Genomic DNA, 12,730 nt, shown 5'->3' with positions numbered 1-12,730 from the left:
CCAGAAATGTCCTTCCCCTCTTCTAATGGTTACCTGAGAAGTAGCTCCATAGCAAATGATGTTTCTCCAAATGCTGCCAAGTCCAACCTCACTCTCCCCACCCCTACGCTAAGCTCCCCCCTTCTTCAATTCTACCATCAAAGAATTAACATTCTCTGCCCGGTTACTTTTTTTTTTTTTTCCATGTTACAATGACACCCGTTAGATCCGTAAAAGACACATCTGCTGTTTTTTTTTGAAGCTCACTTCTTAAAAAAAAAAAAAAAAAAGCAAACCCCCAAAGAAATGAAAATGGGGAGGGGAGGGGGGAATCCTTTTGAGGAAGGTGTAATCTTATGTAACAGTCTTAAGTTTCCTCCAAAGTTTGCAGCATTGCGTTTTCCAAAGATGGTAGGTGGTTTTCCTTTATGTCACAGATGCTCTGCTTCGAAGACAGATCAATAAAGAGAAACCTAGAAAACTGAATTAAAAAAAAAAGAAACAAAGAACAAAAACTGAAGTGAGTTTGTTGAGGTTCTGAGGTACCTGCACCTTTTCTGCATTCATTAGTCGGCACCTGAATGCTTGCTGAAATGTCCATTTTTTAATACAGTAGAGCAATGTGCTGGTAAAATTGATCCAATCCAAAAGAAAAATAATAATAATAATAATAACAATAATAATAAAAAGTCAAGATAAAATAGCAGCTGCATTCATGTGTTTGTTGGATTTTTGTTTTTTGTGTGTTTTTGTGGTTTTTTTTTAACTTTTTTTTTTCTTTTCTTTTTTTTTTTTAAATCCACTGAGTCTGGAAGGACAAGAGCGAACCGGGACTTAGATACTCGACTCTTTGGGCGGCAAGTCCACGTTGGTGACGGACGTCACGATGGAAACGAGGCAGTCCGAGGTAGTGCCGTTGACGGACTTGCGGATTTGCGCGATGCGCTCCTCGACGCAGCCCGCCGAGAGCCGGGCCTCGGCGTCGTGGTCCCAGCACTCTTCGATGGTGACGCAGAGCTGCGCCAAGCCCTGCAGGGAGCAAAGTGGAGAAAAAAACATGAGCACCGGGAAGGATTTACTCATAGTGCAATGGGAGCAAAGCCCAGCTCAAGCTCCTGAACAGCCAAAGTCTGGTTTCTCCAAAACAGGACGCACAGGGCAACCCTCACCAATACTGCCAGGCCCAGGTGTGCAAAATATCATGAGCTTGGCTTTAAGAATGACTTTAAATGCATGCGTTTTTAAAGCTTCTGGTTTACAGTTTGGTCACAATTGTGCTTTTACTATAAATGGAAAGCATTTGCTTTTCTGTTTCTTTTTTTTAATCCAAGTATAGCACATGCTGCAGCTGTTAAATCTTTAAAAGACAAGACATCAAGTGTTATGATTCTCATGATAAAAACTGTAAAACCTTGTAATACTGGATCAGCTCCTATAAAACTGTTATTTTGTTTACAATGCAGCACCTCACTTCTGCAGATACCTAAAAAATAGGTAGTAAAGAACCGCCGGAAAAGTGCAGCTCCTATTTGAATCCTGCCCATACAAAAGATGGGACAGTCACCTTCTCCCCTGATCAACCCAACTCCCGGCCCATGAGTTAGGAGACCCGTGTCCAGGCCAAACCATGGCAGCTGGATTGAGCTACAAGTATTTAGCATACTGAGAGATTTCATGACCTGCTTAATTTTCCAGACTAAAAGATCAGCTTTTTTTTATTAAAAATGCTACTCAGAGATGATCTACCTTTGGGAAACCCACACTGCATTTTAGTCCATTTACCCTCATGTCTAATTATTTTTGTTGCTCTCAAATTGCTCAGTGTTGCATACTCTTTAGCTTGTGAGGAACATGCCATCAAAGGTGACCACTTACCCTTTCTTAACAAAAGGTACTATATTTTTCATTCCTTCATCATACTAAATGAGTTTATACTAAGCAAATGTCCATGTGTGTTGTCAGGGGCTGATTTTAATCAGTTGCTTTGCTCTCTAAAAAACCGGGAAAACTATGGGGAAAAAAATGGGAAAGTGTCATTCAGCCCTTCATTTGGTGGCTTTGATGGACAGATGCTCTGCCAGGATGGCAACAGGAGCACAGGACCAGCCACTGGGGCCAAGTGCTCTGGTCCTGCCACAGTGCAGTTAATTACGATTGTTCCAAACCTGACAAAATGAATCTCATTGGACTGCAGAAGTGAAGTTCACCTGCAGTTTAGTTTGTGCCTCAAGGCAACACAAAACTGCCAAACTGCTGGAAGATAATTTCCCTGTTAATTTTTTTTTTCCTTTTGAAGTTAACATCTGACGTGTAACTGCATTTCTAGTCCCAGCCACAAAGGCAAACATTTCCAGCTATTCATCGAGAGGGACGTACAGGGTGTTTCAGCCAGTGATCCTTGAACACGGGGCGCATCTTCTTGTGAACCACCACTTCCTGCAGGTCCTCCAGGGATGGGTGCTGGCCTATTTCTTCTTCAAAAGGCAGCATATATTCATCCACGGGACCTGGGATGCACGAGGAGAGCGGCGTTAGTGGGAAGAGGCCTCTATGAGCAGACAGGCCCTCACTGTGCACGGGCTCCATACCAACCAAACCCAGCGCGGCAAGGCCGAGCACAGAGCACGGTTCATGTCCCTTTATACAAACACGATTTACAGTTTTCCTTTACAACGGGCACTGCCAGCCTCGTGGGTTCCCAGCCGTGCCCCTTCCACCGCAGTGAGATGCCAACATGATCAGGGCTCCTACCCGCACCTCTCTCATGGAGTCACCTCGAGGGACATCCTGCGATTTGTCTTAACAGAAAGAGAAATCAGCTCTGCCTCCTCCCACTTTAATGCGCCAATTCAACACGGTATACTAAAGAAAAGTTTTAGTCTGTGTATTTTAGTCCCTGACTACCAAGGCTGAGCACAGGCAACACGCTTGTTATTTCTTCTTGTGTGCTCTGCCATGCTCAAAGATTGAGGTCAGCATGGACACAGCCAAGCCATGTGATCCTGAGTACCACACTTCTGCCCCAAGTACCTACCAGCAGTTGTGTGCTGACTGTGCCCAGCTCATAAGCACAAAATGACTTCTGAATACTTTGGTTGAACCAGTTATGGACATGAACTGCTCTGGGCCACAAGAACAACAAAAGTGCTGGTGCATCAGTGCAGGCTCTAGAGTACAGCAATAAATTTTGCTTATTGAAACATCGTTTGGCCTTCTGAAATGTTTAGATGCTCTCAACAAGCAGCCAGGTCACGGAAGACAAATTTGAAGTTTATAGATATGATGGGAAATTTTGAGGATCAACAAAATTGTGGAGCCTCTGCAATGGTTAATACCATCAGTGGATGAATATTGCTATCAGTAATGTCAACCAAGGAAGTTGGCTCTGGAAAGCTGGTTTCTGGCTCTTTGAAGTTTACATGCCCAATTTTCCACTGCAGATCTAGACAGTGGAGCCTGGAGAGCAATTTGGCTCACCCTGAAAGATGATGTGCTCAGATCTCTGCTGCCTGGGGGTTTAGGCACTTGGCACACAGATAGATAACCTGAGGTAGATAAACAAAATTTAGGTTTCTTCATTTGAATCCCATCAGAAGTATCTTTTTTTATATATATATAAGCAGTGTCTTAACCCTCTCTTCTCTTCCAAAACAAGCCCTAAACCCATGTTTTGGCCTCACAAATTCCACACGAACTGAGTGAAGCAAGATCATTTCTGAAACATACCTCTTTTACAAGACCCAGTACGAGAATCTCCAGGCCTGATGTGCTATTACATACAGTTCTGCTCACCCATCATCCAGCTACTGAAAGCTCCATTTCTGGAGTTACAGTCACTGCCTGCCAGATCACACATGAGGACAAGGACTATTTGTCATTGAAGCCAGCAGGCATGTGTGTGACCACAGTACTGTTAAATAAGGCGATGTGATTCATCACTTCTGAACCAAAAGTGCAGATAAGATTCAGTGTAAATCCTCCTCAACCCAAAGGAAGAAATCCTCATCACAAAGGAAGTCCTCCCTCTGATTTAAAGACGCTGTATAAGATACTTTGAGAGACCAAGCTGCTTGCTTGGAAGAATACAGGAAGATGACGAGAACAAGACAGGCAAAATCTAAATCTTAACAGAGAAGAAATTATTCCCACCTCTAACACTTGAAGAGTGATGAAGAATATCATTGTTTCAAGTCCCACTATCTCCCTGATCCTCTGGCAATCTATCTAATTAGACAGCATCTTTTTAGGAAAAATACTTTCTTTAACTATGAACCTATGTGGATATCCCACTTATAATCAAGCTCCTCAATGCTACTGCAATACTAATGAAATATATTTTAAGGCCAGGGAAAGTAATGTTAATTTATGAACTTGATAGTCAGTCTGTAACATCTATGAACACTCAAGAACAGATAAGTTGGAGTAGGCAGCCTTGGAGCTAATACAGCAAAGTGATTGCTGCCTTGATTAGGGGCAAGATCCTACAAACATCATGAATATCACCAGAGAGCAGATGGAATACTTGGAGATAGCATTTCTTCAAAAAGAGAAAAGGTGTCTCATTTTGAAGATTTTTGGGGGGAGAAAACACCCTGGAAATGAGGACACAAGTTTTGTTCTTCTGACTCATGCAGAAAAAAGCGAAATTCTGCAAAGGTGCAGATGACACCAAGCTGGGTGGAGTGGCCGACACTCCGGAGGGCTGTGCTGCCATCCAGAGGGACCTGGACAGGCTGGAGAGTTGGGCAGAGAGGAACCTCATGAGGTTCAATAAGGACAAGTGCAGGGTCCTGCACCTGGGGAGGAATAACCCCAGGCACCAGTACAGATTAGGGGTCGACCTGCTGGAAAGCACCTCCACGGAGAGGGACCTGGGAGTTCTGGTTGACACTAAGTTAACCATGAGTGAGCAGTGTGCCCTCGTGGCCAAGAAGGCCAATGGGATCCTGGCTGCATCAGGAGGAGCGTTGCCAGCAGGTCAAGGGAGGTGATTCTGCCCCTCTGCTCAGCTCTGGTGAGGCCGCACCTGGAGTACTGTGTGCAGTTCTGGGCTCCCCAGTATAGGAAGGACGTGGAGCTTCTCGAGAGGGTCCAGAGAAGGGCAACCAGGATGATTAAGGGAATGGAACATCTCTCGTATGAAGAGAGGCTGAGTGAGCTGGGCCTGTTTTCTCTGGAGAAGAGACGGCTCAGAGGGGATATGATTAATATGTATAAGTTCAGGAAGGGAGAATGCAGGGAGGAAGGGGACAAGCTGTTCTCACTGGTGGCCAGCGACAGGACGAGGGGTAATGGCCATAAGCTGAAACACAAGAAGTTCCGTCTCCAGGTGAGGAGCAACTTCTTTACTGTTAGGGTGACAGAGCAGTGGAACAGGCTGCCCAGGGAGGTTGTGGAGTCTCCTACTCTGGAGGTCTTCAAAACCCACCTGGATGCCACCCTGTGCCACATGCTGTAGGTGTGCCTGCTTGAGCAGGAAGGTTGGACTAGATGATCTGTAGAGGTCCCTTCCAACCTTAAATAATCTGTGATTCTGTGATTCTATGAAACTATGAGCTCAGTGCACTGCTGATGGAGAACAAAAGTGCCAAGTACCACAGACAGCAACACAGTGGATGCTCAAAACCGAAGGAAACCCACTGTTGATGGAGGAATCGCCTTGCCTTTTTGAGTTCCCAGCCAGTTTGCAATGTAACTGCAACACTGTTAAAAGCACCTTGAGACTTGAACACTACAAAGGTTTTCATTCACAGAGAATTACAGTTTATGTTAAAAAACAAGCACACAAAACACAGGTTAGCTGCTGCTTAATGAAAACACCACACTGATCTTTTTTTTTTTCTTTTTCCACAAAGCCAGGCTCATTCTGTGGACCACTAAACCACGCAGAAACAGAGCCCTCCATAGGGGAGACGAGATCTTTATTCTTACCGTCAACCGCTCTACATCTGGAGACCAGTTCCCACAACACCAGTCCCATTGCATACATGTCTATTCTCAGGAAGGCGTCTCGTTGGAAGTTGATTGCTCCTTCTAACACTTCAGGAGCCATATACCTCCTCGTTCCCACCTATGGAGAAAGAAACAACTCAAGTTAAATTCCATTTGGGTCCGTCAGCCTTCACTGGTTAGAGAGGAGTGACAGCTGTTTCCATTAGCCTTAAGGCTTCTTCTGCTAAATTTGCAACTACCTCAGAACACAGGGAAAAAGGGGTCTGCTTTCATTTTTTTAATCTTTTTTTTTTTTAATTTTTTTTTCTGACTCCATTTCTCATTAAGATAACTTGAGTCTCAATAAGTTACTGGAAGGAAAAAAAATCTAGATGGATGGATGGCTGTGTGTGTGGTATTCATTCAGTGTACACTACAGGTCTAATTTCAATGTGGTGATGCAAGATGAGTACAGATGAAATTCTATCTTCTTCGCCTTCCACAGCATCTTGCTACAGCAGCACATGCTGCATGTGAAAATACTGTCTTTGGAGACACGTAAAACATCCTGAGGTTAAGTCAGAGTCAGATAGCATAGCTGCTGAACGTTCAGTTCCCTTTTGCTAACCAAAAAGGAAAATTGATATATTCTGAAATGGCAGGAAAAGGTGTTTGACAACCTTGGAAAAAAACATTCTCCTGCATCCACATGACTAGTAATGCACAGACACTGCCAAGATTTGGCTTGGAAAAGATATCTCTCACCTTGAGGGAATAGTTCAGTCTCCCTTCTACTGCATATCTTGCTATTTTTAGTACAGGTAAAGTCACACCAAACTGCTCAGATACTTGTGCTTATATGTGTGTTAGCATTATAGTCCATACTGTAGCATAGATTAGAGAGCAGAGCAAGGGGAAAAGCATCTTTTTGATGTGGGAATTGAAATGCCATTAAGTATTTTCCATTAGGGAATCCTCAACTGTTCTTGCTGGTACCCAAAGAAGCGCGGCCACGGGGAAGACTGGGCATGAAAAGGCATGAAAAGTGCCGAAAAAGCCCAAAGAAAGGTGACAAAAATGAGGAGCAGCTGTAGGTGGCCAGTCTGCAAAGGCATCACATCATTTGGGGAGAAAGATAAAAAGGGAGACAGCATTTGAGCTGTGCAGGCAGAAAAATAGGTGCCCAAAAGGCAATGTCTGGTCTTGCTTTAGCCCCACAGCACAAAAACAGAGTGAGGGGTCACTCATTTGAAAGGTAAAAGCTGAAAATTAAGAGCCAGTAAAAATGTAGTAGATGCTTTACGCAGCGCACAGGCAGCATGCAAGATTTACTGTCGCTAAAGGTCACCCAAGCAGCTACAGTTGCTAAATTCTTAAAAATAATTGAATAATTTTAAGACTATTAATATTTAATAGTAAGACAATAAAGAGGAATCGAATCCCATGTTTCGAGGAATGGGCTGTTTGCCTCTGGGGTGAGGAAGGCAGTACCACACAGCAGAGAGGAGCAGGAGTGGAAAGTGCTCTGCTCTCCTTGCAGATACTGGATCTTATGCCTAAGCATCCTTTTTTTTTTAGGGGAAATGCCGTATCTGGAAGAGTGCTGAATGCACAGGAGTGGTACAGGAAAAGGTGTGTGGGAAGACATGGGTGCTGGTACATCTGCATGCACATGCAGGGTGGGATTTTCAGCAGCATTATGTTCCAGTGCTTTCCCTCACAGAATCCCAGGTTGGAAGGGACCTCTAGTCCAACCCCCATGCTCCAGCAGGTCACCTGGAGCATATGGCCCAGCATTGCGGCCAGGTGGCTTTTGAGTATCTCCAAAGAAGGAGCCTCCACAGCCCTTTTGGGTACCCCAGGGCTCTGTCATCCTCACAGTCAAGTTGTTTTTCCTCATGTTCACATGGAGCTTCACGTGTTTCAAATTATGCCTGCTGCCTCTTGTCCTGTTGCTGGCCAGCACTGCAAATAACCTGTCCCCATCCTCTTGCCACCCTCCCTTAAGGTATTTGCAACACTGATAAGATCCCCTCTCAGTCTGTCTTCTCCTGGCCAGCCAGGGTCTAGAGTGAAGTTCCCTGTATAGCTAATGGGAGAGAAAACGCATTCTCCTCCCTCACGAATGACACAAGGATCACAAAAACAATCTTCCTGTCATCTCCAAAGCCCTGGACTGCACCTGTGGAAGCTACTCACACAACACACAGAGCTGCAGCAGGCCCCGTTTTTTAAATGCTATTTTTAAAGATAATGATTACCTGTCCATGAGTGTCCCCTGGAGGTTTTCCAGGTTCAAACCGTACAGCAAGTCCAAAATCAGCTAGAACTGCCGTCAAATCGTTCTTCAGCAAGACATTTTTACTCTTGAAGTCCCTGCGGACAGTGGAGAAACAAGATTGGGAGGGTTCATCACAACATGCATCTGCTCACATTGCAATATGCCCCGTGGAGATGTTAGAGGTTGGGGCTCCCAGCAAACGGATGCTGCCTCGATGCACTGCCAGGAGGCCCCTGTATGGCCTAGAGAGCACAGAAAGGACACAGGAATGGTGCAAAATGGGCAAAAAAGAGAGGAAAGCACTGCTTGGGGAAAGGCAAGGCATCAGCAGAAGCACGGGGAAAACAAACATCCAGACCAAAGCAGGGAGTGATAATAAAGGCAGTGTCACTTCTGCAGATGCCCACACGTCAAGAAGGACGGTTGAAGACCTTCCTCGCACCTCCATGTCCCCTCCTTTCCCCTCTACTTGCAGCCCATCCTCACAGAGATGTACCAACAGAAACACAGAGACAAGGCTATGTCTGACAACAAGACTATTCCTCCCATTCCTAGGCAGTGGGCTTAAAAAGGCAGAGAAAAACAACACCACTAAGCCTGCATCGAGAATCTGCCATTTCTACCTGTCCCAGCTACATCTTTCAAGCAGATCGATGGCCGCAGGGCATCGCTGCTGTTGAGCTTCCCCTGAGCTGCTTGGTGCTGAGCCGAACCTCCAGACCTTTGCTATATCTCTGACTCCCAATCCCAAATGCAATCCCAATTAAGGGGATTCGTTGACAATCTCTAACCCAGGGAGGATCTTCACTCTCACCTACAAAACCAGACCCACCTGGAAATGAGCAGATGCCAGCAGGACTCTCTTTGCTCTAACTGCACTCTTTGACAGACTTTTGTCCTGGTCATCTATTACACTTATGTCTTAACTGCTGGACCCATCTCCCTCAGACGTTGGAGGGTAGGGAAGGGAAAGGCAGAAGTGGCTGGAATCACACTTGGATGAGGGTCAGGATCAGAAAACCTGATGGATAAAAGCCTCTTCAGTATGGGGTGCTTAGACTGGGCTAGAAGAGGGCTTTCAGGTCAGTCCTGCACCACAGGGGTATCATTTGGGGTAAGTCTGCCCAAGCTGCCACAGCCAGGAAGGGGATGAGGAAGATGAACACCCTGAGATGCTTAGCCAGCCAAGCCTTGCTCCCTGGGCTTCCACACTTTCATCTGAGAAGGAATGTTTGGCCTATAATTAAATTACAGACCTTAGACAGCAGATGGCAATTGTCCTGTATGCTCAGCATTATAATTTCCCTATCATCAATTCACTCAGTGACCCTGCTGATTGCAGGACATTGCAGGCCCGCACAAAATAATTAATGAGGGCAGATACGATTGTTCCACACTGGAGTGACCTGTCAAAAATCTTCGGGAAGAGAGAAACTGCTGGACCGTGCTGCAGGGCCACTCACTGTGTCCTCAGATGCCAGGAAACCAATTCAAAGCATCACACACAAAATCATTCTGGGCCATCCAGCCCTTGATTCTTAGCTTCAAAAAAAACAAGGGTGGAGGGAAAAAGAAAAGATTTTTTTTTCCCCTAAAGCACAGCCTCATGCCGAGCTAAAACATAGGATGGACATTTCCAGCTCAAGGATTAAGCAGGGGAAGTGAGTTATTCTCTTGTACAGCTGTGAAGCTGGGTAGTCAAATGCAGCTAGGAGCTCCAGCAGAAAACCTACTCCAAAACCTTGATGGGACACAGGATTTCTAAAGACATAGTTCAGTTCTGCAGACTCTCAAAACATCTGTACATCTCCGTTACAAATAAAAAACACATTTGCCATCTTAGAGACTAGCTGGCTCCACGCTCCAGCAGTTTCCCCACAGGCTTAAAAAAAGCAGCAATCATGTAATGACACAGATAAACTACTTTGCTCGGTCAGCATTAGGGGATTACGCTCTGGTACAGATTGTCCACGAGATTTTTGCAAAACAGTGGCTCACTCAAGAGAGGGACCACACTGAAATCATGAGACAGCCCATCTGAACAGCACGAGTCCAAAGCGAGATCTAAGATAAGATTTTTGTAGAGGCTCTTGGCTGCTTCTGGTCATGCAACCTTGGACATGCAACAGCTAGGTGCTATATCTTGACCAGATACACATGCACACACCACATTACACACATGCAAAGATTTCCATTTTTGCATCCTTTTTTTTTTCCCCGTCAGCCCCATAGACTTCATTTCTCCGCAGTCTCCTCCTTTCCACAAACCATCCAAAACTGCCAGTTGTCAATGGGGATGCAATCATCCAGGCTTGGGGTAAAAGGCCTGATCCAACGAAAAACACCCACTGACAGCATCACACATCAGAAGAGACTGTAAAACGCATCCTTTACCGCACAGAAGTGCCGCAAAAGCCTGGAAGGGAGAAAATACCCCTTGCAGTGCCATTTTCCAGACTAGGGAAGTAGAGGGCAAGCGCTCTATGGATAGTTCTGTGGGAATCCAACGCAGGTGCTGGAGCTATTCTTTCCACCTTCCACACGGGGGCACTTGAGCATTGACAAGGAATCCTATAACCTCCATCCTCCTTTTCATGCCGGAGCCAGCGGCGTCTCCCAGTTAGCTGGAATTGCAGCGGTGACTGCAGGAGCCCTGCCGGGCAGGGCGGGCATCTCCCCGCGCGCTGTGCTCGGCCCTTCCAAAACATCCCCCAGCAATAAAAGGCATTTTTTGGAATAGGTTAAAAAAAAAAAAAGAAAAGAAAATGAAAAAACACAAAGCTGGGAGAGTGGAGCAATCCGCAATCCATGGGAAACCTGCTTCCTGACATTCCTTCTGCTGTCGGTATTTTCTGCTTTCACACACCAGTGATGCGTTCTCCATCTTTCATCATTTGCTAAATGGACGGGGACACTAATGAGCACGATCTGTTGCTTTAAACCCATTCCTGAGCCTTCCTCTGCCCCCCACCCGTAGGAATTTCCCCATAGAAATCCCTGCCTTTATTTCCTGAGGACAAATGTCAGGGACACGGGGTCAGCCCCCGGAGCCGCACAAAGGCGGCTGTGGATTCGCGCTTTGCAGCCATCTGAAGATTTGGGGGTTGCTTGGGTCGTGCTGGGGATTATCTTGCCCCTAGAGCCCCACGAGACGAGACCCAAAGTGCTGCAGCTGGTTGTGGCTTTAAGTCCCTCCTAGAAGAGGCGCGGGGGGAGCCGGGCTGCGGATTACCACGTGCGGCCGGGCAACCCGTGCAAATCCTTCTGGAAAATTCCCCTCCTCCCACCCTGCCGTTAGCAAACTGCATGAGATGACCAGGGGGAAAAGGGACCTCAAAGGGGTCTCATTGCAGCGAGGAGGCTGCAACCCCCATCCTGCTTAGGTCATCTATCCCTACGGGGTGCTGCCCAGTGCCGGCCAAGTGGGTGCCAAGAGATCTTGGAGGCGCCGGCCACTTCCTCCAACATCTTTAACAAGCAAAGACGTTTGTCTGGCTAGATTTGAGTGTTGTAAAACTACCACGAGAAATAAGCAGCAGCCATTGCTATTTCTCAGTTTCTTTCCTATGATCTAGGGGAAGACGTGTAGCATAGTCACCTTTAAAATCCTTCTGGAAGGGCCCAACCTTGGTATGGCCACAGAAACACAGGGGTTGTAACGGGACTTACTGAGCACAGCCCTTTCAGATTGAATTAACCGGAGGTTCGGCAGCAGTCTGAATCCTATTCTCACATGTTGCAAAAAGAGTTGAAAGTGGAGGGAAGCACCTACTCTTCAGACATTTGGCCTAAGCTATTACCAACCTTTATCACTATTTCATGGACAAAATGCTGACTACCTGCCCTTTACCACTCCAGAAAGGGACAAAAAAAAAAAATCAGGTCTTAGCATAGACTTTATTGGGATGAAAAGTACTGACTTCCTGCAAGCACAGGTTCCTCCTTGGTTCAGGAGCATCCCTGCAAAGCTGTGAGGAACTTTTGACCAAGGCAATGGAAAAGCATTAATGAAAGAGGCTGTACCTGTGTGCAATAGCAGGTTTGTGTCCTTCACCCTTGCACCAGGGGACATCTTCGTGTAGGTAGGACAGTCCACGGGCCATCGTTTCCGCCACGTGGCAGAGCTCGTTCCAGCTGATGATATTTCCCTTCAGGTAATCTGTCAGAGAGCCCTGAGAAACAGGACATCGCACATTCTTAATCACAGACCCCGCCAAAGTGACAGATGTGCCAACTCATCAGTTTAGAAAATGATTGTAATGAGTGCTTGAGAAATTTGAACCTTGATTAGATAGGGGAGAAAAAAAAAAGGAATCACTAGTAAAAGTAAAAAAAGAAGGGAAAAATAATCCCAGGAGTATTCTCAGCCCTTTCCCAGAGCAGACAACATCTGGACTTCCTAAATAAGTCTCAAGTTTGTGGATCTGCCAAGGAATAGGAGGGAGACAAGGAAGGGACAAAAATCATAGAATCATAGAATCATAGAATCATAGAATGCCGAAGGTTGGAAGGGACCTCAGAGGTCATCGAGTCCAACCC

At 45.9% G+C, this 12,730-nt stretch overlaps 1 protein-coding gene across 1 annotated transcript in view; it reads right to left on the bottom strand.

The window, feature by feature from the left end:
- Positions 1 to 725: 725 nt before the first annotated feature.
- ACVR2B (activin A receptor type 2B) overlaps positions 726 to 12,730 on the bottom strand; it is an 89,994-nt gene continuing 77,989 nt past the window's right edge. Inside the window, exons 7-11 of the mRNA XM_026051905.1 lie at positions 12,215 to 12,363; positions 8,172 to 8,286; positions 5,911 to 6,049; positions 2,356 to 2,486; positions 726 to 1,008 (exon numbers count right to left, since the gene is read on the bottom strand). Coding sequence (XP_025907690.1) covers positions 814 to 1,008; positions 2,356 to 2,486; positions 5,911 to 6,049; positions 8,172 to 8,286; positions 12,215 to 12,363 — 729 coding nt within the window. The 3' untranslated portion in view covers positions 726 to 813. The remainder of the gene's footprint in view (positions 1,009 to 2,355; positions 2,487 to 5,910; positions 6,050 to 8,171; positions 8,287 to 12,214; positions 12,364 to 12,730) is intronic.

The sequence above is a fragment of the Nothoprocta perdicaria genome, unplaced genomic scaffold (genome assembly GCF_003342845.1).
Source record: "Nothoprocta perdicaria isolate Ctin4 unplaced genomic scaffold, notPer1 scaffold_80, whole genome shotgun sequence".
Lineage (NCBI taxonomy): Eukaryota > Metazoa > Chordata > Aves > Tinamiformes > Tinamidae > Nothoprocta > Nothoprocta perdicaria.
This window is presented reverse-complemented; position numbering and strand designations above follow the sequence as displayed.